The sequence below is a fragment of the Lygodium microphyllum genome, chromosome 28, assembly GCF_053477565.2.
Source record: "Lygodium microphyllum isolate KBCC chromosome 28, Lygodium_microphyllum_v1.1.10, whole genome shotgun sequence".
Lineage (NCBI taxonomy): Eukaryota > Viridiplantae > Streptophyta > Polypodiopsida > Schizaeales > Lygodiaceae > Lygodium > Lygodium microphyllum.
The window spans coordinates 21,507,151-21,525,563 of record NC_141162.1 but is presented as its reverse complement, the minus strand read 5'-3'; the positions used below and the strand labels follow the sequence as shown (position 1 = coordinate 21,525,563).

At 40.6% G+C, this 18,413-nt stretch overlaps 1 protein-coding gene and 1 pseudogene across 2 annotated transcripts in view; one reads left to right on the top strand and one right to left on the bottom strand.

The window, feature by feature from the left end:
- Nucleotides 1-468: 468 nt before the first annotated feature.
- Nucleotides 469-18,413, top strand: part of LOC148011236 (Haloacid dehalogenase-like hydrolase (HAD) superfamily protein) — a 70,157-nt gene continuing 52,212 nt past the window's right edge. Inside the window, exons 1-5 of one of the 2 annotated variants that reach the window (XM_087669951.1) lie at nucleotides 469-711; nucleotides 1,195-1,350; nucleotides 14,941-15,009; nucleotides 15,159-15,263; nucleotides 15,406-15,460. In XM_087669951.1, coding sequence (XP_087526077.1) covers nucleotides 619-711; nucleotides 1,195-1,350; nucleotides 14,941-15,009; nucleotides 15,159-15,263; nucleotides 15,406-15,460 — 478 coding nt within the window. In that variant the 5' untranslated portion in view covers nucleotides 469-618. The remainder of the gene's footprint in view (nucleotides 712-1,194; nucleotides 1,351-14,940; nucleotides 15,010-15,158; nucleotides 15,264-15,405; nucleotides 15,461-18,413) is intronic. The other variant, XM_087669953.1, reaches the window with a different exon arrangement.
- On the bottom strand, nucleotides 10,421-13,044 carry LOC148011237 (uncharacterized; annotated as a pseudogene).

The following is an 18,413-nucleotide window of genomic DNA, read 5'->3' as shown; positions in this document are numbered from 1 at the left end:
GGGTTTAGTGGGAGGCCAATGACTAACATAGGTGCAATTCAGGGTAGAATACCAATAATTGAAATATGTGGCAAGCAGTTGATTGTGAGACTAACTAGTAAAAATGTGAGGAGGTAGATAATCAATAGAGAGCAAGACTTGATAGAATTAAAAGAGTGTGGGGGTTTGACATCACAAGTGGCTAAATTGAGGAAGTGTTGGTCGAGGTATGGGCTTTAAAGCTTTTAACAAAGAAGAAAGTCTTTATGGGCAACATGCGATGATGGAAAATTGAAGAATAAGGGCATTCTCTCTCTCTCTCTCTCTCTCTCTCTCTCTCTCTCTCTCTCTCTCTCTCTCTCTCAAGAAAGGGTGATGCTCTTGCACGTGATAGGGCACCCTTATTTTTACATATGTCTCAATATATTGGCCACTAAGTCACCAATCTTTCAATCTAAAGTAATTATTGTATATGTTGTCATATTGTGCCCGAAGCCGAGAGGGCTGGGGGTCTCACGTGGAGTCCGAAAATTCTTGAAAGTTCGGAGTAGGGGTCATTTGCGACAGAGCGAATCCCGGTGCTGTCTCTCGCTGTATTTCGTGTCACGTTTGCAGCTTCCATGGTTGGGAGGGTAAAGGATGGTCGACGCTCGGCTTGCTAACCTCTCGTCTCCTTCTATCAGTTTCGCCTGCTTCTGCGTGAGTCCATTTCGAAATTTGGCACAATGTGAAGTTGAGTCACAAAATTGTCGGAGTGGCATTTGCGCTCCGATTACGCTCTGATTTCTGTTAATGTGCTGTCAAATTGATCACAATGATACGAAGAGGGAAGAAATCTTGTGCTGATATGCTGTCAAATTGAAACACAATGATACCAAGAGGGAAGAAATCTTGTGCTGATATGCTGTCAAATTGAAACACAATGATACCAAGAGGGAAGAAAATTTTCGACAAATGCATTGACATCTCCTTATGCGTATGCATAGCACGATTCTGGCATTATTGAATAAACGAATTGATTCTTCTTCATGTGTATGCACAGCAAGATTTCGGCGTCATAGGATAACTTTATGACAACTGAATAATTCATATACATGCGTATGCAACATCATTGCATCAGGGAATGGAAGTCTCATTTCGTGCCAACAGAGAGGTAATGCCTTTCCAATTGGTGCCTGTTGACGCTTTGCAGTGATGACTGTTATGATTTTGTAGGTGCCTGGTTTTACTGAAAACTCTTCACCTTTCAATATATCATGGAGAAGAAGGTTCACACCTCAAGAATCCTTTTACTCATGGAGCAGCAAGTCAAAGGGTGGAATGCACGTAGTAACAAGATCCATGTCAGCAAGATCCTTGTTCACAGAAGAGGTCACTTTGCTATGCGAAATCTACATTCTGTATTTAGTTGTGCTTGTGTGTTGTTATGAATTGTGAAAGCTAGCTCAATTTGTTCTTTGCTGTTTGGTTCCAGATATTAGTTGTCATGAAACTTGGATTTACAAAAATATATCTACAAGACCTTATGTGCATAAGATGACATATCATCGAATGAACACCTTACATTACATTAACTCATTTAACACCTTGTCTTAGACCTTAGCGACTCTATAAACTCTTGATGGTACCTCCACTAGTTTGGAGATTTTGTGATGGCTGTATTCATGAAGCTTGAAGAAAGTAGATGCATGAATGCCACGTCCTTTTTCTCAACCGGCTAATAATTTCACATTGAAGAATGTAAGACACTCAATATCCAGCCTTGAAGGTTGGCTACAAGGGCATATACTTAGTCTGCGTCTGGCCAAGTTTAGTATGAGAATACAATCGTGCACATGAGATTAATTGTTTTGCTGTATGCAAAAGTGATTCTCATCTCAATAATGCATCCCTTATTTGGAGTGGCTCAACACCCCCTCTCAGGCCCAAAAAAGATCCTAAGATGTAGAGAACGTCATCACTCCATCCTCATTTTTCCCAAACAGTCCTATCCAAAGAAACCAAGGTATCAGACCAAGGGCGTTGCAATGAGTTGCCCAAGGGTGTACCATAATCGCAGAGGTGATAGATGTCTTCTTTTGAGTAGGCCAATTCAAAGGGTCTTTTTTAAAGTCTCTTAGAAAAAGACAATAAAGGATATCCCCAATAAAAAATTAGTGTGTGGCAAGGGTGTCAATGTGGAGGTACATGAATGATGACAAGAGTAAGCTACCATAGTAAGATTGCTCATGATAATAGCTCTGAATATCGTGGATCCAAGCTGTAAAAGGGAGTATGCATTAAGTAATGCTAGGATTTTGACCTTAGATTGATTCTTACTCTCAAGTTTTCATTCCTTTCAAGTGCCCTTTTCCACATAAATATGATGTCAATGATTGGGAGATGCAAGGGGTGATGTAACGGATCACCTGAGACACGTTGAAGTGCAAAATGCAATGGTGCCACTTGATTAGTATCCTCACAGAGAATTGCTTACTGTAAAGGACACTCAGGTAAGAGCAACCCTTGGTTTATATGCAAGCTGGGGCAACCCCCGTTTCCATGAAGTCTCTAGAAGATTTTAGAACATCCTAGAAGATATCTGCATCATTGCTCATGTCATTATTCATGTCAGTACACCAATTGTTAGTATACATGTCATGCCATGTGTTGATGTGCATGTTTGGCATCCTCTTTTAACAACATGTGATTCCCTTAACCTCCCTAGGCTATAGTATAAATAGAGGTCATGGGTTGCAAGCCCTTTAGTCTTGCCAACACCAGTTGTGAGGCTCTTGCAAGGTAAGTCCTCTTCTAGTTATTGTCTTGTGTCAAGTCTTGTCTTGTAATCAAGCCACACTCTTGTGAGCATTCTCTTGTAATTGAGCTCTCTTGTAATCAAGTTATCTTGCAATTAAGTTCTAGTTCAATTTCTCTTTAAAGTTCTTCTCTTATAAGTTGTGAGAGCAATCTCCTCACTTTTGAAGAGCACTTGTCGTGTCCATAATAGTTTGGCAAGACTCTTCTACCACAATTTTGCCTAGTCATGATGGAGTCTGTGATGGAAGGTATTGTTGCTTCTTTACAAAGCATCTGGCAACAAATCCAAGAGCTTCAAGAAAGTAATGCAAGGCTAGAAGTTGAGGAACCAAAAGCTTTGGGCTTAGCTGTGCAAGATCTTTAACGTCAACTTCAAGAAATTTGAGAGACAAGCCCACATTAAGCTAGAGATCCACCAGCTACTACTGGAAACCTTCATGATCAACATAAGAAAGAAACAAAGGTTAGTCTTCCATAGAAATTTGATGGCACAAGGTCAAAATTCAACGGTTTCCTCCAGCAGGTACGATTGCTTATATGTATGCAACTAGACGGTTATCCAAATGATGCTTCTCGGGTCGGCCTCTTAGGAACTCTTTTCTCAGGTATAGTCGACCTCTTGCTTTGGGAGACGTCAAGTATAAGACTTAACCCATAAAAGTTACCTTAAGGAGTCATATATTAGATAGAGCCTTTGACATTATCCATTGCCCAAATAGTTTCCTTGTTATTGAGCTACCTTGGCTAGAATTACATAACCCTAACATCGGTTGGAGGTATAGAAAGGTTAAGCTAAGGCGAATGTAAAATAATAAAAGGAAGAATTCTCAACCAATATACATTGGGGCAAAGGTGTTCATGTATCAAGTAAAGAAGAATCCATTTTTTTGATATGTACAATTCCAATGGGGAAGCCAAAGGACAAAAGCCTGGACACACTCCCAGCTCAATATACAGAGTTCAAGGGTGTGTTTGAAAATAAGAATGCGGATATGCTACCAGAACAATGACCTTATGATTGTGCAATTGATTTATAAAAAGAGCTCAACCTCCTTTCAGCCCCATCTATAAGCCATTGCAAGATGAATTAGTAGAGCTTAGGAAATATTGTGATGATGAGAATATTGCACAGGGATTCATACATTATTCAAAATCTCTAGTGGGTGCTCCAATTTTATTTGTCAAGAAAAAAGATGGATCCCTTCGTATGTGTGTGGATTAGAGAGGGCTTAATAAGATTACTATCAAGAATTGCTACTCTCTTTCCTTGATTCCAGAACTCCTTGAACAACTTGGAAAGCCAAAGTCTTCACCAAGATAGATCTTCCTAGCGCTTACAATCTTGTCAGGATAAAGGAAGGTGATGAATAGAAGACAGCTTTTCGCACAAGATATAGGCATTTTGAATATGTTGGCATGCCATTTGGCCTCAAGAATGCTATAGCAGTTTTTCAACATATGATGAATGATATCTTTCGAGAATACTTGGATGACTTTATCGTGATCTATTTAGATGACATTTTGATATTCTCCAAGAACGAAGAGGAGTATGAGCATCATGTTAAAATAGTTTTAAATAAATTGCGGGAAGTAGGCTTGAATGCAGAGTTGGAAAAGTGTTCTTTCCATCAAACAGAATTTGAGTTTTTGGGGTATGCCATTTTTGAAAGGGAATTTCCATGGACCCTAAGAAGGTACGAACTACAAACTATTCTAGAATGGGAGACACCTTCATTTATGTAAGAGATGTTCAATGCTTTTTGGGATTTGCAAATTTTGATTGAATCTTTATTAAGGATTATTTTGATATTGTTGCCCCTCTAACCAACCTCATTGGAAAGGACAAGTTTGTATGGGATCAAAAGGCTGGACAAGCTGTCAAAGATTAAAGCAAGCCTTCACCTCAGCACCCGTTCTTATCCATGCAAATCCATTGAAACCCTTTATCATGGAGATAGATGCCTCAGGCTTTGCACTTCAAGCTATTCTAACCTAGATTAGTAATGGCAATCGAGTTAATCTAGTATCTTTCCACTCGAGAAAATTCTATGCTGCAAAAATCAACTATGAAATTTATGATATAGATCTTCTAGCTATTGTGGACTCCTTGGAAACCTGGCAACACCTACTTGAAGGTGCTCCTCATAAGATCACTATCTATATGGATCACAAGAATCTAGAATATTTTATGGCTTCTTATGTCTTGAATCATCGCCAAGCAAGATGGAGTGGTTTGGTTACCAACAAGGAAAGCCATATGCTTTATCTCGAAGATCCTACTTGGCATCAAAAGAAGATAATGAAGCCCATGACCAATAGAAATCAGTAACTGTGAAAACTGAGCAATTGAAGTTAAGGGTAGTTATTAGCAAAGCCCTAGAAGACTTTGGATTCTTATCAAAGGTTAAGAGGGAAATTGCAAAAGACTCATTCGCCAAGGACATAAGAAGGCAATTACATCAAGGCCAAGAACAAACTCAAAGGGATTTTCAAGACATTGATGGGCTGCTCTGTCATAAAGGACTTCTCTATATTCCTCCCAGTCCTTTGCAAGTGGATATACTCAAAAAGAGACATGATCTCCCCTCAGCAAGGCATTTTGGGGTTAACAAGACAATCGAACTAGTTTCAAGGGATTTTTGGTGGTCGCAAATGTGGAAACTAGTCAAGGACTTTGTGCGTTCTTGTGACATGTGCAATCGAGCTAAAGTCCCTCGTCATCAATCTCATGGCCTTCTTCAACCACTATTCCAAGTAAGCCATGGTCATCCATATCCATGGACTTCATTGTTGAACTACCTTCTTCCAAAGGGTATGATTCTATGTTAGTGGTGGTTGATTGATTCACAAAAATGGCACACTTTATCCCAACAACCAAGAGTATCGGTGGAGAAGGGACAACAAGGCTCTTCCTGAAACAGGTATATTGGCACTACTGGTTATCTGATATATTGTTTGTGATCGCGGCCCCTAGTTTATATTTGGTTTTTGGAGAAGCCTCTTTAAACTTCTGGGAGTACAAGTGAATTTTTCTTTAGCCAATCACCAGAGAGTGATGGATAAATAGAAAGAGTGAATCAAGTCTTGGAGCAATATCTTAGATGCACAATCAACTATCATCAAGACAATTGGGTGGATCTATTATCCCTTGCTGAGTTTGCATACAATAATTCCTCTCATGCCTCTACTCAGCTGACACCATTCTTTGCTAATTATGGTCAACACCCAAGGATAGACAATAATGTAAGATCACAGGAGAAGAATCGAGCTACTATAGACTTAGCTTAATACCTCTTTGATATTCATAAAGAGTTGCAAGCACAGATCAAACAAGCTCAAGAGAAATATAAGAGAAATGCGTATAAGATTCGTATGCAACATCCATCATACAAAATTGGAGATCAAGTTTAGCTTCTTCGACGTGATCTACGTTTTTCTTGCCCTTCGATGCGATCAACGTTTTTCTTGCCTCTCCTAGAAACTAGATTATTAACGACTCGAGCCCTTCAAGATTCTTGGAAAAGTAAATCAAATCACCTATTGTCTCTAGCTTCCCCAGTCCATGAAAATCCATCTTGTATTTCATGTTTCAGTCTTGGAGCCATGTCATACATCTAGTATCCTTGGAAGAATACCAAAGCCATTGCTTGCAATCATAATTGAAGATCACAAAAAATATAAAGTAGATTAAATCTTGGATTTGAGAATTTCAAGAGGCAGATTATAGTATCTTGTCCATGCAAGTAAATGAACATGGGAAGCGGCTTCATATCTTCAAAGTGCTCTTGTCAAGATTCATGAATTTCATCTTCAATGCCCAACCAAGCCATGGCCTATTCAAAAGCACACCACTGCTCCTCATGGAACTCGATGCTAGAAAGGGGGGGGTAAAATGTAACGGACGCTCAAGCAAGGAGAGTTCTTGGTTCGTATGCAAGCTAGGACAAGCGTTGGTTCCATGAAGTTTCTAGAAGATTTTAGAATATTCTAGAAGAATACACCATTGCTTATGTCATCGTGCCGATGTCAACATACCATATGTTAGTATGCATGTCATGCCATGTAGCATCCTCTTGTAACGACAAGTATTCACCTCAACCTCCCTAGGCTATAGTATAAATAGGCGTCACGGGCTACAAGGCCTCTAGTCTTACCAATGCCAGTTGTGAGACTCCTGCGAGATAAGTCCTCTTCCAGTTCTTGTATTGTTCTAGTCTTGTCTTGTATCGAGTCTTGTCCTGTAATCAAGCCATGCTCTTGTGAGCATTCTCTTGTAATCAAGTTCTCTTGTAATCAATTTATCTCACAATCAAGTTCTACTTCCATTTCTCTTTCAAGTTCTTCTCTTGTAAGTTGTGAGAGCAATCTCCTTGCTCTCGAAGTGCGAGTACATCAATACAGTGACTAAATTGGTGTGTCCTCTTTTAAGCAAGGAGTCATGATCCACATCAACATGTAACTCCAATTGATGTGCATCTCCCTTAGGGTTGAGAGTTAGTCACTAAGAATCATATGCTCAAGTGTTAGCAGTCATGTTTGTCATGCCTTGTCATCTCCTGCCTGTGAGCCTCAGTCTGAGTCAGACGAGGACTTTAGGAGCTCTGACTTGTCTATCACTTGTTTTGAAGGAGGAGGTAGCTCATTCTAGAGCACTCGGTTTATTGCATTTTAGTGCATTTTCTCCTCCAGTCGGGATTTTATGTGCATTTCCCGGGGCAGTTTCTGCATTCTTCAGCCTGCCTCACCTGTTGGACATTGTCCACCGTTTTCGGGATTTTTCTGAGCATTCCTGGCATTTTTACCAGCATTAAATGCTGGTCAGATCAGCATTAAATGCTGGTCGGACATATTTATGGCCTCAAATTTCAGGTCGGCCAGTTTTTGGGTTTTTTGGCTATTTATAGCCATTTCCCACTTGCCAGTCAGTTGTATTATCATCTTCCCTCCTTCTTTGGCAGGTGCACACTCCGACTCCGTCATCTTCCTCCGTCTTTGGTACTGCCATCATCATCAGCCTGATCTGGTGCCCTCACTGACGCTTCGGGCTGTGTGCAGGGACTGATCAGTCCATTTCAGTGTATTCAGCATTCATTTCAGTCAGTGCAGATTTTCTTCCTTCATTCCCTGCTTTCTCTCTCTCCTCCTCTGTGTTCGTGTTCTTCTTCCGTTGCGCACTCTCACATCAAGGTGATGGAGGAGGATTGCAAGGTGGATCATGAGCATAAGGACTTAACCCCTTGTCTTATTCTCTTAGATCTTTGCCTCAGGACTAGGGTATATTCATTTTTTGTGAGGAAATACATTTGCCTTGTTGGGAGATCTTCTATTGGAGGGAGATTTGTCTCTTTTGTTGTTGGAGGAGATTAAGGGTACCGATCTTTTATAGCCAATGGAATAGGCTCTGAGGGAGATTGCTTCGATAAAGATGGTAAGACATCTCAGAAGGTGTTTGTGCATGCTCTAGAATGACAAACTTTCAAGAAAGCCACATGATACTCTTTAGAAGAGCATTGGATTTGATACCACATAAACAAATGAAAAATGCACGATAAACTTATGAACACAATATCTAGAATGCTCAATGAGAATAAGTAAATGAGAATATGAATGATGTTGTGCTGAGAAATGCACTTAGCCACTTAAAGAGTCCCAAAACATACTTATTTTAGGCTTATTTCAGCTAAAACCCTAAAATGGGGAGCGGATTGAGAGAGTTAAGTGGGAGAGGATCTAGAACCCTAATTTTCTATAAATAGGCAGCCAGCCCTTCACTCTTCTCTAATCTCGTTTTTGTAGATTTCAGGTGTTTCAGCTTGCTGTCTACACCCTGTTAGCGGAGGACATCTCAATCAAAGCTATCCATTGCTGTCTCCATCAGTTGGTGCATGATTTCCAGCGCTCTTTACGCAGTTTGGAGCTGATTCCAGCCAGGCGATTGCTGTTCCTGTGCAGACCTGCTGCCGTACAGCGTGCCATGTCATCACAGTTCTACTACCTACGTTTTTAGTCTTTCTCTCTCCTCATTGCTGTTTGTATCAGATCCAGCTTCTCGTCCAGCTCATTACCCTTGCTCTGATCCTTGAGATATAGGAGTTCGAGGTTCAATATTCATTCACTGTAAAGTGTGTTTGCTGCATGAGTATCGTATTATTCAGTAGTTATATCACTTCATTTATTTACTGTGCTCATTGTCTCTGAGTTACCCTAACCCTAACTGTGTTCTTTTATCAGTCTGTGCTTTGTTTGGTAATTCCTTGATTACAACTTAGTTACAGCAGCAACATTGATTACAAAATTGAGAAATGCAAATTAACTCACAATCTTGGACAATGGATACCCTGTTGGTTCCAAAATTGGCTCCCCTTTTGGTATTTCTTTAACTTAATTGAAGAAGAAGTTGATGTACAATAGGATTTTCCCAATCTCTTTCGGTATTCTAACTCTCCTTGCTGCCCAAAATGACCAGCAAGTCTTTAATCTGATTTGCCCCTTGATTCGAGGAGTCAATTGGCCTTCACCTACTTTGATGGAGATGAAAAATATCCCAAATTCATTGATTTATTGGTCCCTCTACTTGAATTTGGCTGAAAACAGCTTGAGCCATGTTGAATCCAAGTCTTTGAGCTTCCAATTTTTGGCACGCTTCTTGAGGTTGTTGCTAAACTCTAATTTCTGCTCTGCACATTAGGATTTATAGTCAAGAAATTTGACATTTCTCAGTCTTTGGTGATCTCAATGCTGTAATCTTCATAGCAAGGTTGTAGAAAGGTTGGGAGATAAGAGAGAATGCTAAGGAGAGAAAATTTAGACTTTCTTTGTGAAGAACTAAAGAAAATCAGTCATTTACTGTTGCCGCCCTATCTCAACAGTTTGTAGATGCTGTCGCCTGCTATTGGGAACCCTCTTCCTATTGTCGCTTGCAATAAATGCTGTGGCCAGTAGCGCAGATGCTTGTCGCTTGTAGTTTGGGGGTCCCTGCATAGTACAGGGGAGTTTTGGAAATGGAGGAAACAGAAATGGGAAAAACGGGAGTTTCGGAGTTTTGGCCAAATTTTGGAAACAACGTTTTGGATTGTACACTAAAAAAAAACACAGTATTATGTGGGTATGTAAATATATCAATGCCTACAACAACATGTACCCAAATTTCATACAAAACTTTGAGTATTTATGCCATATGATTGAAATCATGATTCATTATACATTTTACGAGTCACGAGTCACGACTCACGAGTGAAGACTGAGGAATCAAGATTGAGGACCCAATGGTTGAAACTTAAGACAACTTAACACAATTAAGACTCAATTTTCAAAACTTAAGGCAACAAAATCAATTAGAATTCATGACTCATGAATAACTAAAGAGCAGTGAAGACTGACATCAAGAACAATGGAACAAAAATTAAGATGCATAAATAAGTGGGATCAAGATACAATGATAGTAACTATGTCATGTGAATAATATGTCAAAACTCCAAAGCTCAGTGAGGCTATAAGTATCAACATCAATGAACAACTGGCAACTCTAGTCTGGACTCTGCACTGCTAAACTGACTTCCGTATATCACGAGTCATGATTTATGACTCATCCGGACTCTGAGAATTTGTGTACTATCTCCTCGTTCGACTCCGAGGACCCTGATCAAGAAGTTGATGAAGCAGCCTCAGCCTCATCCTCAGACTCAGGTCGAGACTCTGCTTGTGATGCACGACTACGTGTGGCCCTCACTCTAACTCTCCTCTGTGCACGAGTCTCATATGCCGGTGCCAATAGCTCCTCATAGAGCATGGAGTAGATATCCCGCTCCTCCTGTGGTATTTGCGGAATGCCATGCACCTTCTCTATATCAATCTTGTTAACATTCACCTGTAAAGATGAACGAGACAAAGATATATCATATGAGAGGAGATTCAATATTATCAATGTTTATACATATCACAATTTACAATCCAACTTACAAGCAAATTAGCAATGCCAAGTGCCAAGGACTCAAGGTTAAAAAGTTAATTATACATAATACTAATCATTACCAATTTACATGTGAAGGCTCAAGGGACAGAGCGGTCCTCTCAAGAAGCTAGAGATTGCAATGGCAAAACACTAAACGCTCCAGCTGGGCAGTTGCGAGCTTGTTTCTCTTTTTGGTGTGGAAGAGGGCCCATGTGTTCGAGTTCCTCTTAGCATGCCCTGAACTACAATCTTGCGAGAGGATCCGAATGGCAATGCGTTTCTATTCAAATTTAAGAGATTGAGGTTAAGTAATTGGCAATTGCTAATATGCATGCTGCAAAATCAACATTTGAGTGGGCAATAGATTATAGAACTTGTTACCTAGGTTGCATAATGCATTAGATAATCAAGATTCAAAATATAAAAGTCACCAGTCCATACCAAAGGAGGAGCACAATTGTTGTATTTCTTCCACCAAGAGACAAGCTGAAGCTGTGTCTCGCGAAGCCTAGCTGTGGATCAGCCAAAATGAAGAGAATGATTGTGGAATGCCAACAAATCATCCTCTTCTCATCATATCTATATCATCCCTTGTGAGACGCCTCATATACTCTATAAAGCCCTCCTCTAACTCCTTGCTAGTGTACTACTTCTCGCTACGCCAAAGGGGATGCAAGATATGTGCGACAACATGGATTGGTTTATGGAACCAATCCCATTGCGCATTCCACACTGCACGAATCTCATCAACTCTATAGATAAAATAAGTTAAAAACTTAGAAGTTAAGATAATGATCAATCATCAAGGAGTCGTTAGTACCAAATAATTACATGTGTAAAAGTTAAACAAAAACTTACTTGTCTTGGGGCAAAAAGCTGTTGTGAAGCAAGGCCTCGCCAATTTTATCCATATACTCATATAGAAGCCCCAAAGTACTTCCCTCCATATCAATGATGCGTAATATAGTGTAAATAGGAGTGAGACTTTTCACCAATGCCTTTGCCTCAACCCACCAACTCTCATTTAAAATATTGCGCCTAAAAGCAAGAGCCGTTGGAGACTCTCTCTCACTCCATGTGAGCCTTTCCTAACATGCAATGGTCCGTATCAAATTTGGACAAACTCGTATCAACCTCTCCAATACAATAAACATATAAGCAAATCTAGTGGTGGAGGGCTTCAATAGCTCAAGTGTGCTATTGGCTTGAAACATACTTGTGACGGACGGCCTCTTCTTCACAAATCTTACCATGCTTGTTACCATCTTGAAAATGTCATCCACCCAAGATATTTGCCCAACATCTTCAATAAGCAAGTCAAGGCAATGGGATGCACATGGAGTCCATATTATGTTAGGAAACTCCTTCTCAAGCATACGTTCCATAGACACACAATTGCTTCCATTATCTGTCACCACCTACACCACATTTTGGACTCCTATGTCCATGATGACGTGTCGCATGTGCTCCCAAATGAAAGCTCCTGTGATGGTAAGACCTGAGGCAGAGGCATCGATGGCCTTAATGAACATGGTGCCTTTACATGAAAACACCAAAACATTGTAAACATTCCTTCGGCTCATATCTAACCATCCATCGCATAGTATTGTACATCCATATTTCACCCATGTCTCTTTCAAGGGCTCCAATTGAGTCTCTATGGATGCTTTCTTCTTTCGAAGCTCCCGTGTGCGTAATGTATCTGCGGAAGGGCCTTCTTACTCACACCCTATGTGTCTTACTGCCATGATTGTCTTCTTCCATTGATGTGTAGTGGCCACATTGAAAGGGATAGCACATCGAATAAATAAGCGTGTGAGTTCCCTAGTTGCCTCTACAATTGCCTACCTCTGAAGTCCTGCATGGACACTTGCACCATGCAAGGAGCCCTTTTGCCCACCACCACTAAAAGATGGCAACGGGGTCTTTTTTGCACTTCGACCCGATACAGATATGGATGCACTTCTTTTTGATGGGCCATTGGCACCTCCAATTTGGCTAGCGCCACTAGGCCCACTAGCCTCTCTTTGCCCCACTTGTGCCTCATTGGCCCGATGTGGTGTTGATTCATTCTCTTCTAGCTCAATACCCATACGCTTTCGGCGCCAAAGATGGAGACTTACTGTTAGTTCTGTCGGCACATTTGCGCAAGGCGTGATGTCTTTGTTGGGAATGCATGCCAAGTGGTCTTTCATGCGCATTACACTCCCCGATTTGTCCAATCCACAATAGTTACACTGCCACTTCTTTGATCTGCTGGAGCCCTCGTATCCCTTGATTGGAGTGACGTGCCACCAATATGGGTCCGGCGCCATGATATGATTAGCCTTTAGGACCTAGGTAATGGATTAAACTTTGAAGGAGAAGGAGAAGGAGAAGGAGAAGAAGAAAGAAGAAAGAAGAAGGAGGAGGAGGAGGAGAAGAAGAGCTTAGAGGAAGAGGAAGAGCAAGAGCAAGAGCAAGAGGAGACGGGAGCTAGAGGTCTGAGGAGGAGGAGGAGGTGAGAGCTGTTGGAGTGTGCCGTGCGCGCGAGTCGGGAAGGAGAACGACTGGAATCACTATCCGGCGCTAGATAACCAGCTCCCAAACGGGCCACAGGATTTTGGGATACTAAGGGTCCCAGGAGTTGTCACAAGTAACCAACTTGCTCTTTCTTGCTGGAAAATGGAGAAAAAACTGTTCCAATCAGCTCCAACAGCTCCCCACCATTCACAATAGTAGAATGGTCACATTTTTCCTCTTCTTCAGCCTCCCACTAGCCTTTATGGGCATTTTTGACAAGTGGCAGCCTTCCCAAATGGTTTTTCCAGCATTATCCATAAGTGAATATTAATTTTCAGTCTTTAAATACTGAAAATTAATCTAATAATTATTTTGGTGCTCTGAAAAATAATATGATTAGCCAATAATTAAATTGGCTAGGCAACTTCCATTCCCGAGTGTCTCTACGCCATCTTTTACCACCAGATTGGCGTTAGGTATCATTAAACGTCACTTCCCTAGTATCACTAAAACTGACACTTATGGCCAAATGAATGATCTAGGTGAACAACTGGCACTAGATGTCACTAACTGACACTTATGGCCAAATGAATGACCTAGGCGAACAAATGGCACTAGATACCACCAAGTACTTGTGCGGCATAACTTATAGCAACTTTTGCCTTTGACATCACGTAATTTCCTCAAGTCCCAGGCTCGTAAATTTACTCTAACCCTAGTTACACCTCACATGTGCAACATTTACTTAACCATGTGATTAAAAATTAATCCACATGTTAAGTGCGGTTTCAAAAATACATGTCCTCATGAAAGTGGGGGTTGAGGATACTTCTCTGCCGGTCTTTGATGTAGCAATGCTACCCCCCGAACCTCGTAAGTTGATTGTAGAAAGTGGTGCTTCCTGCCATACGACTCCTTCCAAGATGGTATTGCCTATATGCATTCAATGCATGGGCAAATTCTCATAGGTGACAGCTCTTCGGTCCCTATCAAAGTCAAAGGTGATATGTAGTTGATTCCAGATGGGCAAGGTGGTGCCCACACATCACAAGATTTGTGCTCTTGGTCTCATGGTTGAGTTTGATAAGGACTCTTTGAGTTCTTGATGGAGATTCAGGTTCTTTGTGTAGGTCATGAGGAGAATGGAGTCTACAAGGTGCAGACTTCATCAGCCTTTACTTCTTTTCTTCTCTCTTCCTAGACTTGGACCGAGCTATCAGATCATGAGGATCCTTGAGGTTGCTGTAAGTTGTGCTGGATTTTGTTAAAGAGCAATGTGACTACAATTGCTGCAATTTTGAGTGGGGTGAGTATATATACAAGTAACATAATCTAATTTCTGCTATGTGGATGTAGATGACTGGATTGTTTTGGGCTTGGAAAGAGGGTTTCAGTGAGAGTTAGCTAGTTATTGTGTGGGTGTCAAGTTGTTCTCTAGAGTGTTTTCATGCCTAGGTAGACGAATATCACAATCTTTTCTGACTAAACCACAATCTTTTTGAGGGTTGATGTCCTTTACCAGCCTCCTATGCACAGACAATGCGACTTTTTGAGCTTGATCTTCTTTAACAGCCTCGTAATTGGTTGCATGATTCTAGCATGTTTTTTTAAATTATAGTTTGGGGGTTTTAAACAGTCTTGAAATTGTGTCAATGTAGACTCTTTGGTTTGTAGAAGCTACAATCCACTGCTAAATTTTCTTTTCACAGGATATTGGTGCTGAACATGGGGAAGGCTTTGAAACTTTTAGGCCACGTGGCCCATTAAAAGTGGATGTGGTGAGTTTGTTGATTAAGTTACAAGCAGTTTATTGGCCTGCTATCTTAAAGTTTGGTAACTTTTTTGTTGGATTTCAGTTCATAACTACACTATAACCACCTATAATAAAAGAGATTAGTGATTTATGTCAGGTTTGGTTTACATCCAGGACTACTTAAATGATAGAATGCGTCAACGGGGTTTACAAAGAATTCGATACGCAATGAAACCCGATGAAGCTTTTGGATTAATTTATTCATGGGACAATGTCTTGGTAATTTATTTGTGATAGCTGCCTTTTTCTTGCAATTTGGTTATTAGACTACATTTTGGAAGTGGCTTATGCTTGGGCATGTTGATGCTATAGGGGATGAGAAATGCTTGTGTCTTGATGCTTCTCCTCTGGTTTTCTCCAGGCAGACACAAGGTCACTGATGTTGGAGTCTTGGAAGCAGCTTGCTGTTGAGCAAGGTTAAGTGAATTTTATAAGGATCTTTGTGATGTGTTCACATTTTGCTTACATGGTTAAAACTTTAAGATCTTGCTCGTCTTCGGAAAGGAGACATACTGTGTGGTTCTAAGGTCCTTTTTATTTATTCTTTCAAAGATCAATCGGATGTAGAAGAGGCCATCTGGTCAACAAGCAAATGACATGTACAGCTAGGAAAACAGCCTAATAAGCCACACAACATTCAAAAGGCCATCTGACAGCACGCAAACGACATCTGTCAGCTAAGAAATAGCCTAAAAAGCCATACGGCTACAAACAGACAGAATCAAGGAACTTAGCTTGAGCCCAATCCCAAACAAATAAAGCATTGTGGCCATGGAATCATGCAGAACCAAAAGTGGAGTGGAACAAATAATGTTCATCAGTGGAGCAGTTACTGGTCAAAGGATAACATGCACAGATAGCATAGAACCAACTAGTTAAGACATAATTTCTGCAGGTATGAACATTATGTTTTACCTCAGATCGGTCTCAAAATGATGTTTTTTGCAGACCACACATGCTCAAGAAAGGTGACAGTGCTGCAGACTTCCCAGCCTTGCATCTTACATCAACTCTGTCATACTACATTTTCCTCTCTAGACAACATCCAGGCAATTCTCAGTTCTCTCTCACTTTAGACCTGCCCTATTGTGTATTTATTTCAGGACAGTAGGACAAGCAGTTTTCCCCATTCTCTCTTCTCTTGTTGAGCCTGAACAGCCTGTGCTCTCAGTTGAGTACAACTTGTCAATAGCAGACATGGAGGCTTTTCAATGCTTCTAATAGAAGTTTCATGAGCTTGAGTAGAAGGCTAGATAGTTGACAATTTATATTTAGGCCCAGACTTAGGAGCGAATGCTTCAACCCTGCACCACAATTTCCTGCGGAGTGGCATTGTTGTATCTTAATCATGCCATCGTGTTTGGTTTCTGGAAAGCAGACCCTGAAAAGGTGAGGGTAGCATTTAAATGACCTACTCTCCAAACTATTTGGCAAGTAGGTTTTCATACTTTGAAGTTCATTAGGGACCATGCTAAGATTATGAAGCCTTAACCTATTCACTTAAGGGGAAGCAAGAAAACACATGCTAGTCCTCCAATAGTAGGGAACAATGAGCTCGATCAAAGTTTCCAAACATTGAATCGGCTGGTTACGATTTCAATAATGCTTGTGTGAGTCCAATAGCTATTTTTGCTGCATGATTTATCTTAATGCCGTTCTGATTGAGAGAGTCATCTTTCATAGATGGAGTTTGCTTATGTAATACTAAGCATTTGACTACATGATGCGTTTATCTAGATTTACGATTATGAACCAGAAGAATTGATTACCTCAAGATTGGAAGGACTAGAAATGCAATCCATAGGTGACTTTTTACATGGCAGTTGTCAAGAACTCCTAGAACATATGTGGGTATGTTGGATGGTACCGGATGTTAAGCTAAAAAAGATGTATTACACATGAAATCTTCATAAGCTCTTTAAAACAGCCCCAAAATTTCAAAGATTACTGAAGTTTCTATGTCCAATAAGAAAACACCCAAACTTTGGAAGGATCCACATCTATAAATAGGAGGCTGCACAGCCCACTTGATCTATCCCATTTTTGCGGGTTCATTCGTTTGCTTGCTTCTGCCATGTCTCCTTTAGTTACCGGCGACTTGCATCCTGCTGCCCCCCTGGCTATCTAGTACCCTTTCTATTGCCGTGTTTCCAGCTGTTGGCTAACGTCAGCATCCACCTCATCTCAGTGACCTGTTCACCCTGCATTTCGTTGTTTGCAGCCACATGACAATGTGCTGATCACATTCTCCGCGTTCTTTGTCAAAGCACATAACAGCATGTTAGAGCTCGTAATGTATCCACATGTCATAACTCTATAGAAACAGAATTTGTGTCCTTTTTCATTAATTTGTCTATATAATGATTTATTAAATTTGTTTCCTTTGCACTAATTAGATATAAAGAAAAGTGTATTGGAGCTGGCCACTGATGAGTGGTCACAGGTTATGGTGGACCCACGCGGTGGGTTAGAGAAAAGATAGTTCACACTTCCACCTATATGGCCCGATTGGGCGCCTGTGACCAGAACTCACGCATATCAGGGTTAGACTCGCACACAGAAAGGATTGATGCCTTGAAGTGTGAGCTAGATCTGCCAGAACAGACAGTTACAATTAACAAGATGGCATGATCATGAAATGCTTGTACAATGTGCATGTGTGGGTTGAAAGCTTGAAATGCACATTTCTTTGCATAGGAAAGTCACATGAAGTTTGTGATACCGTTTTTGCGATGTACACGGAAAAAGCTTTCATATGATACCCATATTGGGGGGATCCCTAAATTTTAGGAGCCTCGAATTAGCCTAAAAATGCTAGTCCTAAAAAATAGGGATGTCATTCAAAAAATAGTAAATTTTGTACTCTGACTGTGTTTACTAAATTTGGTTGTTTCTATTCTTGACAGTATTCAGCCCAAAAAGGAAGGCCATAGAGAAGAGACAAGTGTCAAGACACTTATCACACAAGTTTGCAAGTGTCCCACCACTTGTCACATCTCATGACATGTGGCTGGACACTTGTCTTGTGCTACTCCACTTTCCCCTTTTGTACTAGCTTTTCCCTCTCCTATAAATAAGAGCTCGTTTTTCTTCATTCAATATCATTTTTCTTTATACTTGTCACGACCATACAAAATTTGAAATTGACGAATAAACTTCAGAAGAAGATCAGGATTTCGAGAACAATCATACATACTGAACTTGATGTTCTTTTCAAGTTGAGATAGTGACTTAGTCTTCTTTTTCTTTTTATGCCTTCGTCCATGTCCGAATCTTGAGGTTGCAGATGATGAAGTGCTTGATGGGGATGAAGATGGAGACGAGGGTGAAGAATGTCGATGCCTTTGACGAAGATGAGGTCTTCCACGA